The sequence below is a fragment of the Python bivittatus genome, unplaced genomic scaffold, assembly GCF_059951505.1.
Source record: "Python bivittatus isolate LINGU-HERP-01145 unplaced genomic scaffold, Pbiv_v1 ctg000340_np1212, whole genome shotgun sequence".
Classification (NCBI taxonomy): Eukaryota; Metazoa; Chordata; class Lepidosauria; order Squamata; family Pythonidae; genus Python; species Python bivittatus.
In genome coordinates, this window is record NW_028277056.1 from 29,650,426 (window position 1) to 29,669,546 (window position 19,121).

At 36.6% G+C, this 19,121-nt stretch overlaps 1 protein-coding gene and 1 pseudogene across 1 annotated transcript; both read right to left on the reverse strand.

Annotated features, from left to right (window-relative positions):
• Window positions 1–2,716: 2,716 nt before the first annotated feature.
• Window positions 2,717–8,292, reverse strand: LOC148216066 (protein spire homolog 1-like). Its single transcript, XM_088140862.1, has 5 exons — window positions 8,170–8,292; window positions 7,317–7,378; window positions 5,590–5,617; window positions 5,156–5,298; window positions 2,717–3,036 (listed from the first exon to the last, which is right to left on the reverse strand). Exons 1-5 carry the CDS (start codon window positions 8,239–8,241, stop codon window positions 2,859–2,861), a joined length of 483 nt encoding a protein of 160 aa, XP_087996988.1. The 5' UTR covers window positions 8,242–8,292; the 3' UTR covers window positions 2,717–2,858.
• Window positions 8,293–8,762: 470 nt separating this feature from the next.
• Window positions 8,763–17,248, reverse strand: LOC112540398 (protein spire homolog 2-like; annotated as a pseudogene).
• Between the last annotated feature and the right edge of the window lie 1,873 nt (window positions 17,249–19,121).

Here is a 19,121-nt window from a genome sequence, read left to right on the forward strand (position 1 = left end):
TTCAGAGACAATCTAAATGCTGCAGCTGATACCAAATGCAGTTGTGGCAAGACCACCTTTCTCATGTACAATAACATCTATATTAAAGTTGCTACATTCGTAGGCGTCCTGGCCCAATTCAAATTGCTGGTCATTATCTTCAAAGCATCATAGAGCACCCAGATTTATCAGACAATACCTTACTGGAATAGATTCTGCTTCTCTGGTCTGGTCATCTAGAGAGAGCCTGTTGAAAATGTCCCCTCCTTGCAAGTTGGGAGGGGCGTGGAAAAGATAACATGCCTTCTGTGTTATAGTCCCCACCCTGTGGAATTCTCCCCTTGTAAAATATATTCCAGAAATGAGTTAAATCTGTTTTATTTCAGCGAGACTTTGGCCCCAGCTGATTGGTCAAGAACATGTATTTTGGTTTTGTATCAGATTTTATTGCTATGTTGGTTTTCTTTTTTCTTTTCTTGTTTTTGTGTGGATTATTTTTCACTGTATGTTGTGAGAGTCCTTCTGTATTGGGGTAGTTATTAAACAAATATTTTAGATCAGGCAAAAACTTGTTGCATTCATAGCCACATGAGTTGCCCTCTGCACTAACAGCAGGCAGATTATAAACTCCATATGTTATTTGGAGACAAAAATATTTAGTGAAGTATAGTAAAATAATTTGACTAAATGCTTTCCTTGGTAAAGCTTTTATTAAATTCCATTTTCTTTGACAGAAGACTGTGTAGAAATGTATCATGGAATATAATCTCAGGAGTAATTCAAAAGACTGCCTATTGTCCAGTATATTTCAGTTCAATGCATGCCATACGCAATCGTATTTACTGACGATTTCAATACTGATTTATTACATTCCGTTCAAAACAGAACAAATCAAAAGCCTGTTTTAAAAATCTGTTTTGGCAGGCACATGTGGACCAACTTCATAGTCCTCTAGTGTGTTGCCCACCAAAGAATTCTAGCAGTTGCCTGACCAAAAGGTCTAAACCAATGTCTGTTAGATGCTAGACAGCACAAGAGACCGCGAGGCCCTAAATAGTAGAAATGAAAATTTCAGGATTTGCTGCCCTCTTGTGGAGAACTTCACATCGAACATTTCTGCAAACAGCAGGCTCACAAAACTAGCTTTGTATCAAAAGACCCCTTATGACTAGAGTTAGATCATTTTAATTTGTTCTCTCGACAAATCATGGTTAAATTTTGGAGCAGTGATTCTTAACCTGTCAGAGGAATAAATTATTCCAGATATCTTCTCCCCATACCTAAACACCATACTGCCCCAGCTCAAGCTGTTATCCAAGAATTTTTTGTCAAAAGGCCGAATGGAACCTGACCCTCCAGATATTTGCTGACTTTGAGTTTCAGCCTTCCTTCCCCTTGGCCCTCCTGCTGTGTTTGCTAGGAATTATAGTTCAGCAATGTCTGGAGAACTATGCATTCCCTTTCTTATTCTAAATCAAGAACCACGGCTGTAGATGGCCATGTCAGTTCTAGAGAGCAACTTCACACCAGCAGCATTGGGACATGACAAAAAATGGTCCCCCTGAATTCATTAATGAATGTTTTTACTATGTCAGATTCAGATTATGGGGTTACAAATTGATTAGAAAACATTGCATAGAATACTGATAACGAACAGATACTAATTTACCATATAACATGGAATGATCACGTTTTGAGGCAATAGGCCACTGAATTGCTGGGATTCAGGAGTGGGGAAAAATGTGTAACCCCGGGCCTGCTTTTGTATTTTCTATGTTTTTGTTTAAGTACAGCTAGGAAGCCAAGTGTTAATTCTTGGGTCATGGTGGTTCAAGTTGACAGGAATTGAAATCCAAGACATCTGGAGGACAGGAATTTAGGGAAGGCTATTCTAACATGTTGGCAGTGTGTCTAGAAATGTAGCTTAAATTTTCATTCTTTATTTTTAGATATTTTTGCTATATTTGCTCCTGAGTAGTTAGAAAAAAGGATAGAGATATACAAATGTCTTTACAACACTTTGTAACAAACACTTTGAGGTGCTGATTTGGAAAAGATTGTTCCAGAGTTATGTCATATCCCTAATACACAAGCTTACTTTACACATTATGCTAAACCATAATCTGATTTGCTTGTTTTTGCCTTAGTGTGATATATAAACCTGATGTATAAACCCCACCATTATAGTTCAGTACTAAGTGGGAATCAGAGTATTGTAGCTTGGTGAACATTTTGTTTTTTTACCAATACTGGCTTAGCATTTAGTGCAAACAGGCATACAGGCCATACAGGTTTAGAACTGATATATTCTCAGAGGCCAAGCAATGGCATTGCCTTTATCTAAATCTTTCAGCCTTTCACTACAGTTCAGACAAGATGCTCTAATTTCTTCAAATCCATATTGCAATATATCAGAGTGACTGAACAATAACATCATATTCAAAGCCAAGCAATTAATACATTCAGATAAAATAAACTTGCCTTAATTTTGGAGGCTCTTAACTAAGCAAATAAGGAAAGGCAAACATTGTACATTTAGCTACACTGTAGATGATAATCCTCTATATTTGTTCTTGACGATAGTCTCTTATTTTAAGCATATGGTTGCAACCACTTAGGTTTAATGTTAAATTATGACAAAGGAAAAAAAAAGACTTAGAAGCATGGCTTATGAAAGGATTTATTTATTTCATGTAAGATCAGAGATGTATATGGTGTTTTTATTTTTTTGCTTTGTTTAAGTATAGTTTTCCAGGTCAGGTTAATAGGATTTCTCCCCTTGAATGAGAGGAGAAGGAAAAAATAGCAAGGATTGATTCATTTAGGCCTATAAGATCACTGGTTTACATTTGTCCAATTGTATACAGCAATAAAATACATTATTCCAATTCAGTCCATGACAGGGGCCGTTTCCTACAAGGAGGCTGATGGGAAAGAATCTCCAGAAGGTACTGCTCACATTTGGTACAGATGTCCATGGAAGGCCAATCCATCATACTTTTCATGCAGCAGGCAAGGGGTGGTATTAAGCGATGGGGTTCAAACACAAGAGGTACTCTGGAAGTTATGACAAGAATCCAGATTACTTTCAAATATACTTTTCTCATGCCTTTACACATTTTGAATACCTAGTAAGGCTGTGTACATTTAAAAAATGTTCTGGAGGAAATGTGTGAGTACATGTGTGCAGGCTACCTCTCTTCTCTTCATTCAAATAGGCATAGTTTCCACACAAGTCTGAAAAAAGAGACAGGTGCTGTATATACACAAGATGTCCACAACATTTCTTCCAAATCATTTAGGGATAATTATACTATAATTACTATATATATATAGTATGTTTACATATATATATGTTTAATTTTAAAAAGGGAAAAAGTTAATCCAATTTGGAAAGTAAGAACAAAGCCAGACAATCTTCTCCTTTTGTAATTCAATTTGCAACATGATGTGCACTAAAAGCTACTAACTTTCTTCACACATCACACTAAACTATGTGTTTGTTTAGCTTAGACTCAGCACAGCTTGTGAACTCAGCCACTGTAGCTTCTAAAGTAGGGTTTATGGTAGGGCACACAGCTTTCAGCTTTGTAGGACATACAAAAAAAGGTAGATGCAGAACAAAGAAATGACAATGGCAGGTCAAAAACTAAATGCAATTTAACCAAATTTACATCTAAATTTAAATAGTAAATTAATTTAATTAGTAATTCCCCTAAGTCAGATGAAATAGTTAGAAATTATTAATTTTTCCTATCTCATTAAAATTCCTATTTGATGCCAACTTTTGGAGAGTCTCTGGAAGCTTTCAAAGAATCTATATGGCAATAGTTTCTAGCATAGCATAATGTGTAAGCCAGGCCACTATGGTTTGTTCATCAAACCCAGTTACAAAAGGCCATGGTCTAAAGTAATATAAAACTCATATTTTAAATACCCCACTAGGTCTTCAGCATCTGCTTCAAGTAGACACAATAGGATATCTGTCCAAGAGAAACTTGGATGCACACTTCACAATGGTCTCTGTGATTCTTATATAAGGTTTCTCTGCTATGCTTGTGCAGAAGGCCATTTCAGTATGAAAGCCTAAGCTTTGGGGTGGGAGCTCTGACCCATTCTGCAACACACATTGTATTATGCTGCCCATTCCTCAGTTCTTTACTGACCACCACAATGTAGACCTTCAGTTGTTCCTTCTTTGTTTACTCAGTGTTTGTTCAGTGTCTTAAATCTGTATGGCACTTGAAAGCATCTTTTCAAGATGTCAGCAAAGTGGTACTAAACTTCTACCATAGGACTGCCACTCTTGGTGTCTGAACTGTTTTGGCAAAGGATCCCACCGACAGGCTTTCTCCAGACAGGCCTGGTAAAATTGATCCTCATTTTTCAGCAGGTCTTATGCTCTGCAGTTTCCATTGCCAAACTGACTCCAAAGAGAGCTGATTCCACTGAATCAAAGTGTAGATTCACCTAGGTATAGATTCACCTGCTCATTCAGTGGCCTCAGTTCCACTGAATGAGCAGGTGGCCTTGTCAGCATTCCCATATCCTGGTAAATCACTTGAAATTAAGCTTTCATCCTCGAGGGCCCAGGCTGGTCACACTGTGGGATGCAGCTCTAAGCAGATGGTGTATACTGTCAGGGTCAACCAGGTACTTAGGGATAAACTATTCCCAGAGTTGCAAGTGTTGTTTCGTGCACAGTTACTAGTGTCTTATTTTGTTGGAACTATCCCTTTAGTAACAGAATGTATGTTGTGGGAAGAGGAGAGGAACAAAAATAAATTAAGGAATTGCAAATTAAAATAAATCACGTCCCTATTTGTCATCCTGACATGTTGACAGTTGTGTTTCAAGGCTTCAAAATAGAGCTTATTACTTATTAATCTGAAGGTTTGTGTCATTTGTTCCTAAATATGAATTTATGTTTTGACTCTTCACTAAGGAGTTAAGCAAAATTCAAATCAAATCAATTTCTATAAAGATAAAAATGAATCAAGCACCATGGTAATTTTCTTATCTAGAAACCATGGGATATGAAACTCATTTTCTGAGCATATAAGCATCATCTGATCAATTCAAGTTTATTATGGGCTAGTAGCTGGGGAGACTGGCAAGGTAGAGAAGAAAATGTCTGTATTATTAATGTAGTTTTATCCTCATGACAAACTCTCACCTTGATGAATCCCACTGTTCTGCTTCAAACAACAGCTGTGAAGCTTTTTGGTTGTGCAGGCCCTGATCATCTTCCTTGCCCAGTTGTATCACTTTAAAGAAATTAAGTGGAAGGCGTACACAAGGTCTTACTGGCATAGACATCTAGACAAAAATACTGTGATTTTAACCCACTGATCAAATCCTTTAAATCAGTTAATATAAATTAAAAGGCATTCACTATCAATGTTAAACCAAAAATGAAGCTGCATGTTGTTAAATAGGGCTATGCAACATCAGTCAGACACAAAGTACCATTAAGCAATCTGATAAATGCTTTATTCTGTCATTGGCTCCTAAATGAAACTTTGTAAACATGGCTTAAATTTACACAAGGTCTTATTGGTCAGTAGCTTAATAAAACAAAGAGAATTAATGAAAAAGAAAAGAACTTACTTTGATGCAGCAATCTTTGCAGATCACACTAAAATAAAAAGTTAATACTTCAATTGTAGCAATAGCAATTGAATAAAAACAGAAATAACAAAGGAGTTGAATAAAAAGAAAAAAAAGGAGTTACAAAACAAGCCACACTTAAGGTAGAAAATAAGTTGCAGGACTGAGAAGTTGGGTTGTTGTTTTTTTCCTGATGCCTGCCTGATCAATTGCAGGTTTTCCCACAAAGAAAAGATCCCAGCTACCAAGCCTTTTATGAAATGCTTTTTTGCAGCCAACTCTGAATTTAACCATCATATATCCAGAAATGAAAATCTCATCTCATTTTGGGGGAAACCAAACAAAGAACATAGTGTTTGCCATTGCAGTGCCAAACAATTATCTTTTGGCTGTGCAACAACTGGAGGAGACAGTCAAATTTTCTGGGAGATAGAATAATAGAATAATAGATTTGGAAGGCACCATTTAGGTAGTGTTTTTCAAACCTGGCAACTTCAAGATGTGTGGACTTCAAGTCCCAGAATTCCCCAGCCAGTTGAAGTTCACACATCTTAAAGTTGCCAAGTTTGAAAAACATTGATTTAGGGCATTGAGTCCAGCCCCTGCTCAGTTCAGGAATTTAAATTAAAGAACTTCAGATTTCATAGCAGCTGGAGAAGGCAACCACACAGTCTTGGGGAAAGATGTGGCTGATTTAGAGTTGCAGATAGAGGCTGTGATTGTACTCTGATGCCCTCTAAATATTCTCCTTTGGGTAATAAAATCTGAAGTGAGCACAGCCATGGTAAATATTCTATTTCCATGTTGTTGTTCTGTGACTTCAGGAAAAAATAGTAGGAGGATTAGATCTAAGATTGCATTATTGGAAGTTTCCACTACATAAATGGAAGTTTGTTTGCCTTACTTTCCCTCATTCTGAAATGTCTCAAATCCATTTCAGAGGCTTCCTGAGCTCTATTGCATATTTAGAAGTGTATCCAAGAGAATAAGTAATATGTTTCACCGGCAGTTTCTGTTTTGCTGGCAGGCTGACAGCACTGAATCAATTCACAAAATATGATATCTGTTTAATAATCTTTTAATCTTCCCAGTAAACTGAGTTCTCTAGGTGAATAAGGAAATCGCATATTAAAACAACAGAAACAATTGAATAATTAAACATATATTCAGTACATAGTAGGTGGTGAAAGGGGTGCTTCTTAAAATGTATCTGGGCAAGAGAGACACTCTCTCCTGAAAGATTAAAGCTGTCGCATCCTTTGAAAAGCTAATGCAACTGCTTTAAAGACTTTCCCAGTTCTTTTGCATAGCCCTAATGAATTATAGGGCTGTGTCATGCTTCTGATTCAGGAGTGGTGCTTTGGAATGGGTGGGAACATGAACATAGCCCCTGTCTGTGGTTTATTTGCCAAGATTGGGAGCTTCCCCTCAGCAGCCATGCAATCCTGGGAAATGACACAGGGGCTTTAAAGCGTTGGAAGCAGGGGCTGCTTTTGCACCCCTGCACATTCAGCCGCACTTCTTTTCAATCAAATCCAAAGCATTTAACAGCCCTAATAATAAATAATACCTCAAAGACATGAGAAGAAACACATATAAAAGCTACTGTCCCAGGGTAACAGGCATTTTAATTTTTTCCAAAAACCTAACCATAAAAATTATAGGCAAAAAAAAAAAACGTTTTTGTCTTGCACAGCAATTTAATCATAAAAAGGCTGTTTGCTTACCTACTACAGAGATGACACATATAGGGCCATATAAAGAACTTGTTGTTACAAAGGAGGCAAAGCTGTAGGGGGGAAATTTTGACAAGTGATCAGATTTGTTTTTTATAATATGATAAAAATAAATGCAAGTAATAACACCCATATATAGAATGAAGAATGTTTACAGATTAAAGTGTGGGCTACAGTTTCTGGAGTAATTTTATAGCTATATAAACCATCCCTTCCAATCACTGAAAAGACTGAAAATAGCTTTGCATTATGGAATTTTACTTTATTGTATATAATTTGCTCTGCACCAAATGTAGACTGAGGAAAAGGCAAAAAGTGAACTCCGGTATGCTAGACAAATTGTTTTCCTCAAGATATTCCCACCAGGAATACTGATATTTTTTGCATGCTTAATCTGAGTGAAAAATCTGTATGAGATATAGAAAACACTAGCAGAAATTAATAAGATATGCCAATGTATCACGAAAGGGAATGGGACATTTTATCTCATTTCCCCCTCTTTTGGGTGGAGGGAAGGGATAGATTTTTTTAAAAAATAAAATGGGGCACATTAAAGTTATCTACTCTGGTATTTGGGAGAAAAATAGAAAATGGCAAGCCACCTTGGGAAAGAAGCTTCAGGGTTCTACAAAAAAGGAAGACAGAGACTGTCTGCAGTCCACACACTGCCCAACCCTGATCTATTGGCACAAGGATTAGTACAGGAGAACAAAGTTAACTAGACAAACCAAGTCTTGCAAAAGCCAACATACTTACTAAACATTAAGGATATGGATACTTGTGTCTGTTTTTAATAAATATTAACAAACCAACCAAAGTGTACTTCCTCATATTAAGAAATTACCTCAGCCCTTGAAGGCACATTGCCTCTTTCTCTTTGGCAAGAATCTTTTATTTCTAAATATCTTGTTCCCATCAAATCTGCAATGCTTGGTAATGACCATCTTGAACATGTCTGATTGTAAGGAGATGACAACTATAAATTAAAGGAAGACATTCATAAACTGTTAAATTTTTAATAAAACCAATCCCTCTGGAATTTAGTGATAATTTAGTAGTTAATGAAAAGTTTTTAGTTTGATATGAGTAGCTTAAAAAATAAGAAATTCAAACGAAACACTCAGGACCAACTATAGCCATATTTCTGTAAACTTAGGAAGTTACACAATGCTCATATTTCCCTCCAAATTGAGGATAATGGTATTTCCTGTTAATACACTCTATTTAGATATAAATTCAAGAATTGCACATCTTTAATTATGTGCACACAGAAAAGACACAATGCATTGTAGGGTTCTGTGGGGCTTCAGAGCTAAATCCAAAAAAGAGAAGTAGCAGCAAGAAATCCCCCAAACCACTGACATTTCTCTAGCATTTCAGCATGAAGGTTTAGATATACAAATGGGTGTTGAAAAAGGACAATAGATAGGTGTCATCCTAGTTTATTCTTGCCTTGGTTCCTGATCCCCTACCATCCTTACATAGCTCTCCTAGTTTTATCTTTAGTTCCAGATCTGACTGAATCCAGCTCAGTGCTGTTTTTTCAGATTTTGAGAAGTCTATTGTGTTGATGTTTTGTTCAGAGAAGATACTATCATGTGGAGAATTCAAGATGAACTTCTGAATATCTCCTGCAGAAAAAAGAACACACAGACAAAAATATAAGTAAAAATGTTAAACTATTGTGGCTCTCTTCAGAGATAATAGGATACTTAAGATTAGTCAATTCTCACTACATACAGCAGAGAATATATGATGTTATAACATACAGTATGTCTGGTTCAAATATTTAGCTTCTGTTATCTAAGAACCTCTTATGCTTCTTCCAGGGTTCCATACTGATTAAGCATTTTTTCATACCTTACAAGTTCACTGGAAAAAAGCAAAATGCTGGATGTATTTTTTTACAAGTTTACTGATGTAACAATGACAAGGTAGATCTTTTTTTAAAACAAGTTTATTGATAGAAGGTGGACCTGTCTTTGCTTTTTTTAAAAAAATAAAAGAAGAGGTGAAATTGACCAGAATACTGCCACTTTCTCCTTATAGCCCAAGTGACAGGAAAAATAGTAAAATGGTGGTATTTTCCAGGAGGGATAAAAGAAAAGAGGAATCCACCAATCAGAGTCATAATATTGCACAAAAAGGGCTTGCCAAAAGAGCCAATCCCGCCTATAAGGACGACAGCTCTTCTTTTTATTCCTTCAACTTCATGTAAGCATCCCAAGATATCTGCATTATCAAGAATGTCATCCTGGTTAACAGTTGGAACATACCCTTATAATTGTTGCTAGCTTTCTGTACAAAGATTGGTCGAAGTTTGGGTGGATTTTTCACTTCCATCATGAGCCGATCATGCAGGCTGAATTCTTGGAAGACTTTCTCCTTCAATTTCCGTGCTGATACCTAGCAAATACAGTGAGTTACAAATGGAAGATGGTGGTATCTCTAAGGCTGGACCAGGGCCTTGCAGCCCATAAGACTGCCAAATTCAGCACCATAGTTAACTTAAAAAACAAATTAAGAGCACAGGTCTTATCTATCCTATCTCCTCCTCCTTCTCCCTTCCTATGGGATCTCTAGTGAAATGATGATGCTGGCATGATTGCAGCATTGCTCTGTAAAGAAAAAAAGGGAAAGAAAAAGTGTGATGCCACTTTCCGGCGTGATGGGAGGATGTAGACAGAGAGAGAAGAACATTGAGAGCGCTAGAAGTGAGTAAGGAGGAAATAAAATTTAAAAATGGAAAGACTTGCACATGTGGTGGTGGTCCCAGAGATCAACATGCCTGGGGCCTCTTCTATCCTCGTTAACCATTGATAGAAGATGTCTCCCAAATTAGACAGTGCAAGTGCACAATAAACGCTGAATCTGATATGACCCATTACTTACTGCATGGAGGCTGTAGCGTTTGTTTTTGATATCATCCACCACCATGCTGTAGGATGAATGGATCCCTTCTCCTGGAGGAACACTGTGCAGAGTTTGCTCCATGGCCTTCTGCAGCCTCACACTGTTCTGCAAGTAACCAAGTACATCCTACCACAAGCCATCCTGAAATGGGGAGGCCCAGCTTGAGGCTTTACATCAGCCTGCAGGTATATCATGTTGTATTTAATGTAAAGTATGATTGCTGAAATACAAGTGTTGTGTATTAAGAAGTTTTTGTTGTTGTTATACGGACCAGTATTCAGGTTTTCCACTGATATAATATGCTAAAATACTAATAGATGGGAGGGATTCATAATCTGAAACAGACAAAACATCGGCCTTATTTCATAGCTCAATAAGCATCCAAAAATTATTCTACCAGGGAATTGAAACTCCAGCTCACCAGTGAGCCATTCCAACTGTGAGGATTCATATGAATCCCTTCCCTCATCAATGGTAGCTCACCAATTTCAGTTTCCTGATGGGGAAAGCATTAGTGTTAGCGTGAAGCCCACACTTGCCAGTTCCTGATGGGCGATAGCTGGTTCTTCCCCAGCCATCACCCACCAGAAGACAGGAGTGGGGGGCAAATACTATGTGGGAGAATGAGGAATTTTCTATGTTTAGGATGTTTAGGTGAGCCCTGGACAGTAACTCCAGGCATTTAAAACCCAGGGTCAGATTCTTACTGATCGTAAAAGACACAGACAGCTAGAACCGTTCTTGCACGGAATCTTCTGACGTGTTATTTGTTCAAAGCTGATCACTCTTATTCATCTAACTGAAGGGAGGGAGGTGGAAAAATAATTCAACCAGCAGTTAACAGAGTTATGAATTATAAAGATTGGGAAATAGAAGCAACTTTTTTCCAGCTGAAGTCTAGGTGCAATTCTGACAGACTGCAGAAAGTGTTCTCTCAGGATGTGATATAGCCTTAACTAGGCTCTGCCTAAATATATCTTAAATTTAAAAAATACAACATTTTCTCACTAAATGAAACGTCATATGTATACTTAAGCATACTCATTTGTCAGAAAATTCAGTTAAGTTCATTAAGACTAACTATTGAATAAACATTTATAGACCTGAGATGCAAATTGTGTTCCGTTGTCCCTGAACCTCCCCCTCTCAGGAAACAGCTTACAATAATAGATTAGATGGCACTCCTAATGAGGTATTTTAATGAATAAGGAAGAACTTCAGCTTTTGAACATTACTCAGCTTCAAAGCCTGATTATATGAGATACTGGCCAAGAGGTTCCCATAAAGTATTAGCTTTTTGCTGGAAAACTAGTATTAAAAGTAACAAAAGTATAAATAAAAGTATCCATACCCAATTGTTTGTCTTCTGCCTGGCAGAACAGTCTTCAACATCCATTCTTCCCAAATACTGAAAGACATTAAAAGATACTCCTTAGTTTGCTCAGTGTAAACTTTTTGATTGCCTTCTCCACAATTTTTCCTCTAATTTCAAAAGAAAAATGATAGTGGGATGAAGTGAAGTAGTGATAAAGAAGGATTTAACTACTGGGTTCTCGCATCCCCCAAATACCTCTTTGCAACTCTGTATGGTTAACATGAGTTTCTGAAGCTCAATGTACTCAGAGAAGAGCATTTGGCAGATGGCTGTATAGTGACTGGCAGCTTCGGAAGGTCTGTGGAAGTGATCCTCACAGATCTAAAATGGACAAATGGTAATCAGTTCTGGACCCAGGTTCAATTAAGTTCATTGAACAAACTACTGAATTTATAGACCTGAGATGCAAATTGTGTTCCATTGCCCCTGAACCTCTCTCCACTCAGGGAACAGTTTATAATAATAGATTAGAAAGCATCAGAAATTATTTTATCAGAAAGGTATTTTAGTGAGTAAGGGAGCACAGCAGCTTTTGAATGTTACTCAACATAAAAGCCTGTTTATTTGAGACTCACTTATAATACAACTTTCAATTTAATCAAATTCTATAAGAGGCATAGTAAAAAGAAAGAAAAATGAACATACTCAATATATTCTAGAAGAAAATAATAAGAGATTAGACGCTGCAGAACATCAATCTATTTTGTCTGCTGCCTTTCAAAACTGATACAAAGAGAACAAATAAAGAAACTGAACCCATACCCAGGCTGTACAAACTCTTTCTGATCAAGAGCTACTCTTGCCTTGTGTGGTGCACTGGGGAGTCCTCTAAAACATAGACAGAGCCAAGTCAAATAAATAGAGGACTATATCAGGAGATAAGCTTGATTCTACATAAAACTAAATTTAACTAAATACAATTATTATGCTACATCCCAGATATTTAATAAACTGAAGGGGAAATCACTAAATATCTGAGATGTAGTATAATTACAGTTTGATGGGAAAACATAAAGTTGGTCCACAGGCTCAATTCAGGTTGATTTAGCATATAAATCAGAGGTGGTGTGACATAAGAAGATATTACAAAAAGCAGCCATCTCCAGCTTGCTGCTCTGCAGGTATAGTAGACTACAAGCCCCAGAATTTCTGCTGGAAGAGCCAAAAACCAAACAGAAATGTGTTCAACCCATTCTCCACACACACTTCAGTTCTTTGTTCAAGGAACTACAATAAAAATACAGGTAGTCTCCAGTCTAAGAATGAGTTCTGTTCCCAAGGTCTGTCCTTAAATCAAATTTGTACCTAAGGTGGAACAATATTATTGTATAATACTGTAAAAGTAGTATTATGTAATGAACTTGAACCATTGTGTATTTAACTCAAATCATTCTGTGTTTAACTTGAATTTTGCTACAATAGGCTCTGTTCTTAGCTATGGGTCACCTGTAACCTGGGTGTTCTTAATCTGGGGACTACCTGTAACAAAACTCCAGATTAGCAGACCTACACTGACTGCAGAGTGTGAACAAAGTAAGTCAAACAAATCTACCAAATGAAGCAAATGTGTGTTGAAATAAATCTAAATCAATCAATCTATCTATCTATCTATCTATCTATCTATCTATCTATCTATCTATCTATCTATCATCAATATTCTATAGATTCTTATAAGTCCATTACAATTCACAACGGTTGGGAAAATAAAAATAATTGGTTTTATAAGTATGTTAATATAATTATATAAGTAAGTATATTATAAATGTACATACTTCAATGTGAATTTCTACTATAATTATATTTAAAAGCATTACATAAATGTCTTCTATTAATTAAATTATTTAAACTAGTTAATTGCTAAAGTTAAGTGAATAATTAGGTGACTGAACTGCACTTCGGACTGAATGCATTTAAAGGAGATTAGCATAATTTTCTTTGTAAAAAAATAACAGAAAGAAAGGAAGGAAGGAAGGAAGGAAGGAAGGAAGGAAGGAAGGAAGGAAGGAAGGAAGGAAGGAAGGAAGGCAGGCAGGCAGGCAGGCAGGCAGGCAGGCAGGCAGGCAGGCAGGCAAATCTTTCCTACATAGACAAGTTCACCCCTTCTTTGTCTTTCTTTAACCAAACTTCACACTGAATGGGTAAAATTGTTTTTCTACTCTTGCAAATCACATTTAGAACCAATAAATAGCTAAAGATGCAAATAAGTTGTGTGAAACAGCACAAGACCTTGATTACGTCCTGGAAAGCAACTGTGGCTTTTGAGGTCTCTGTGTTCAGTTTGAGCATGAAGGATATTAGCTTTGCCAGTGACTCACTCAGCTCTCTCTCCATGTGGCTCTCGATTCCCCAGTCCAGAGCTTTATAGATCGCTTTTCCTAATAATTCTGCCAACTGGAAAGGAAATACTGAGTGATCTGTCTTAATTGTGAAAGTGTAGGATAGTTTTGTTAAAATCAATAAATAAGTGGTTGCCTAGGTGACTACTATTAGAAGAATTTAGCTACTGTTTTTCATTTCTCTAGACATCCTTAAAGCAGTTTAAAAATAAAATTATATAACAACACATCAATAAAAAGTTAAAATAATAAAACATATTAACCAATGTAGTAATTTGAGGTAGCTGGCAATATTAAAACCAGAAGGTTAGAGCAAGCAAGGATGTTGGGAATCTCCTGATCTCAACTGGGAGAGGAAGTCAGACCCCCACTACACTATTGCCAGAGTATCATCTACAGAACATTAAGGCTAATCTAGAAGGCAGTTTCTTGGTATCCCTACTCTCAAGCTGCCTTATAAAACAGCAATAAGGTCTTGAAGATATTCAAAAACAGTTTAGCAGCAGATGCAGTGCCCCTAGCCCAGGAGTTAAATGTGCAGTATGGAGTTGCCCTGAGCACTGCCTCTGCAACTATCAGCTGCCTCTTCTGAAATCATTTCAAGAGGAGTCCCTCATACAGGATATTACAGTAGTCTAGTCTTGAGGTAACCTATATATGAATCACTGGCTAAACTCTTATGCATCTCCAGATGAGGACTGTATGCCAGTTCAGAACCAGTTCCAGATCTGTGCTATTACAACACATCAGCTAAACTTGAGAACTGAAGGTTTGTTTTCCTGATTCTGCTGTGATGTATCTGAAATCAGAGCAAAACTGGTGCTCGTTTTGGTTGTTCTTTGCAATGCTGTAGGTCTGTGAAGCTTGTGGTCAATCAGTTTTTCTGCTGGCAGAAACTCTTGACTGATTCCACTTTCCAGCTCCTGGCTTCATGTCAGCATCTTTCCTACTCCTCTGATAAAGATTCTATTGCCATACTAAATTGCTATTACTTTTTTGAAGTGCAACAGAAGAATGATGGCATGGTGGCTTGACAGTTTTTCCTTTTACCAACTTCTATGCTGCTATGCATTATGGACAAAATGGATGGGAGAACAAGGGCAAAAAGTGACTTTTCCTTTTGTGTAGGATGAAGGCAAGGGAATTTTTATTCATCAGTAGTCAGTAGCTAAGGATAGGAAGCTGATCAAATGGCATGTCTTGCATTCCTCTTGGCCAGGTAGAAAGACTACTTTGTTGTTCTAAGTGATTTGAGGCTGGAGAACATGACAATGATTGCTGTCAACTTTATAGAAGCAGAGTAGAAACCGTACGGATGTGGAATTGTCCTCAGCTTTAGCTACTGCATTAGGTATTTTTGCCATTAAGGCTACATAGGCCATCACTAATGAAGATAAATCCATGAAAATATCAGATTTTGTACCCATGGCTACAGGAAGAATGGAACCCCATCCAAGAAAAATAAATTATCTAATGGCCAAACTTGAGTACTAGTCACCTCAAAATCACTATAGACTTATTGTGCTAATGTCAAAAGAATGCCATCAATTGTGTCAAACACCAACATCTTACCTTATCTTCTAAAATCTCTCTTGATTGTTGATTTAAATGATCATCTGAAACAAATGTTTTAGCCAATTTCAGCTTAAATTTTAGTTGCATGTTCAGGGTGACCCTGGAAGATACTGATAATAGATCAACTGCTGATTTTCTTAAAACTTGTCAAATAAGGACAGCTGAACAGTACTCTGTGGACCATAACCTAGTTCTTAATCAAGATATGCCACTGTGGATTCATGGGAAATCCACCTTTCTTTTGTCAAATGGAATGGGGGGTGGGGGGACAACAATATCAACATTAGTCACTTCCTCCAGAGTAAATATGTATAGCATTCTTCCTTAGCCTGCTGCACTTTCCCTTCATAGCCATGTTGCTGGTACATGATGGTAGTCAAATACATCTGGAAAACTCAGGTTGAAGTAGGCTGATATATGTAGGATTGTGTTATAAAAATCACTGTAAAATCATATGTTTTACAGAGGACTGTCTTCTGTTTAGAGTCTAGTTTAAAGACAGACATCAGAACAGAGAGGCAGGGATGTTGAATTTACTTGGTCAGCAGACTGGGCAGGCATATATTCCCTAGTTATTATGGGAAGGAATATGCTCCTATGCTCCTGTTTCTATCATATTTATTTCTATTTCTATAAATCAGCATAAATACATTATCAGAATATTAATTAGCACATGCACATTTTTCTGGCTTTAAGCGTGATGATAGACTTCCAATGTTTTGATATATAGTATATATTCCAGTTTTTTATATAAAGTAATTGGTGGTTTGTTCCTATGATTAAACCGAGAACAATAGTTTATACCTTCTAGAGGTCTTTTCCAAAAGAAAAAAGTTATCAGATCAAACCTATCATTTTAAGAGAAGAAATAAAAATCAAGGTTTTTCATATGAATTCTTTTAACTCTCATGCTCTTACTCAGTGTTGTCCTTCAAACAATGGCTTATCCTTATCAACATATCTGCAATGTGAAACTAATCATTAGTATACAAACTGCTACCTTGATTACATTAAAATCAAATAAAGATTGAAATCTTGAATTAACAGGAGTTGCTTGCATTTCATAAGCACCTTTTCTATTCTATAAATTTACTTTTCTTTAGCTCTATGAACAATTCAATTGAATTATGTTTTGGAATGCTTGGTTTTAGAAAGGAAAAGAATAAATCAAATTAGAAGGTGATATAAATACTACAACATTACATTTTCATAATCCTTAGTCACAGAGAAACATTTGCAATGATCTTGAGTTCTGTGACTTCCTATTCTATTTCCCTTTTGAAAGGATATTAAAATTGCCCATCTATTTACTCACACATCAAATATGATTAATAGGACTGTGTTTCCAGGTACCTTCATTAAAAATTTAACATCTCAATTAAGATAAGGCATAATATATTAAAATATTGGGGGAAATAAGAAATTGTAAAAACACATACAGTACTTATAAATGAGACAGAGTAACTTTAGTAACTTTAATCAGAATTCTTACCATAGTTATGTTTGATAGTGAAAGATATACTACCATCAGAATGGATATAGAGGTTATCAATATCTAGAATCATCATTTGTACTACAGAATCCAATCCTTGAGCTAATATCTGATCCATTTTACAACAACAGTGGAAGCAAATAGCCCAGGCTTGTTCTTCACTTATGGGCTGTTTGTAAAATCTCAGAAACTGAGCTAGAGAGACCTTAGTGATATCCTTTGTATTAATCATTGTAATTGCTGGCTATGTCCCTTCTTCTGCTCTCGATAGTAACAACTGAACAAGTACTTTTGTTGTAGTCCCATTTATGTCTTTTGATATGGCCTTTTCAGGTTTAGTTGTTTAGAGAAAATGTGGCATGTATTTCTTAAAGGGGAAGTAACTGCTTGATCCCATATACAGTATTTGTTTTACCCTAGATTAAAAACCAAGATCAATTTATCTGTAAAACCACGGATCCCTGCGACAGTTTCCTAGTATATTTATCAGAGCTGGGATACATCTTACAAAAATAATTATTTATTAAAAATAATTTAATACTAGTTTTGATGGAATAAATTCCACCATCAAATATCTGAAATTTCTTATAGTAGTTTACATACATACTTGTAGTCTAATTTCAAACATCACATATTTCTTTGTAGCTTAGAATGTTGTAGGAATTCAACCACTGCTATTAATAAACCCTTCTTTATAGATTAGCATATGTGATTATGTTAATTGTAGTTTATTCAACAGTGGTTAAACATGTATGATGCTGATCATACTATGCTCCATGAAGTAACATAATTTTTTAAAGTCTTTAAGAAGCTGTTGTTGAAGTAAGAATGTCACAGTATCAAAATCGCAGCTATCAGTATTATAAAGTACAGTATGTTTACATAGACAGTTTTTTTAAAAAAACCTTGAGAGAAAGGAACTTTAAAAACAATTCAGCAAAGGCCATGTAATGCTAACTTCTGCAGGAGGGAGGCAGAAAAGCAGGTCAGATTCATAATGGCATGAAACATCTCATCCACAGCCCTTTGTAAAGGCAGCTTATATTTGAATTAAGCTGTCTTGCTTTAAAGTAGCATTTCCCCTTTTATCTAAACATGTCTTGCCATACAATCTGATGGTGCTGGTGATGATGAGGTCAGGGGATTAGTTCTGCCTGGTTCTCATTGGCCATCTATGGGCACATCTGTTCCCCTGACCTGGCAACAAATCTTTGGCTGCTAGGGTTCAGAGGGGTGACAAGAGAACCAGGGAGGGGGCATTGTGAGGAAAGTAATCCTGTAGTTGTCAGTTCTCCAATCCCATGAGAACTTGATTATTGCTTTGCTTTCTTGATTCCATTCATACCCATCACCTCTACCTTCTGTACCCTTAGTGCAGTATTGTCCAAGCTTGGCCACTTTAAGATGAGTGGACTTCAACTCCCAGAATGGCTGGCTGGGGAATTCTGGGAGTTGAAGTCCACTCATCTTAAAGTGGCCAAGTTTGGACAACACTGCCTTAGTGGTATGGAACAACTGTTTTTATTTGAATTTGGTCCATAATTCTCTTAAAGACTCAGCAGGTCAGCCAAGAAAAGAAGTCCAGCACCTGACTCAGGTAAATAACAGATGCTATGAAGCTGCAGGAAGAGGAAGATTTGTAACTGAAAAGGAATTGCAGATTGCAACCCCTCTGTAGTGTAGCTGCTGTCAGAGAGGAATTGTGATGGTCTACTCTGTAATCAATTTAAAACAAACAAACAAAGCAAGACAGAGATTTTATATTTACCTCTGTCTCCTTGGCACTTTTCAGAGATGTCATATTATATGTCCTATTATCCACAATCAATCCTAGAATAATGGGAGTTGCAATCATTACACTTGGGGAAAACCTGTGGAAAGATGATTTTCTGATCTGATTTGTACGTGGATCCATCTCCTTTATTCCTCCTTGTAAATGTTAATGAAGCTTTTCCTAATTTTCTTTCAAAATGATTCTGTATGTGTTTATGAATGTTACCATTGTTCATTTATTGTTGTACTATTGAAGCTAACCCTTAAACAGAATGCATGCCGGCGGCAGTGAAGAGGAGAGTAAAATAAAACTATAATATTATGCACCCATT

What these genes read in the sequence shown, in the direction of transcription:
- LOC148216066 (XM_088140862.1), bottom strand. Translation starts at nt 8,241, where the DNA reads ATGGGAACAAGATATTTAGAAATAAAAGATTCTTGCCAAAGAGAAAGA. An exon ending in ATGTGCCTTCAAGGGCTGAG is followed by an intron (nt 7,379 to 8,169) that starts GTAATTTCTTAA and finishes TCCCCCCTACAG; the next exon opens with CTTTGCCTCCTTTGTAACAA. An exon ending in GAACAGTGGGATTCATCAAG is followed by an intron (nt 3,037 to 5,155) that starts GTGAGAGTTTGT and finishes CATAACTTCCAG; the next exon opens with AGTACCTCTTGTGTTTGAAC.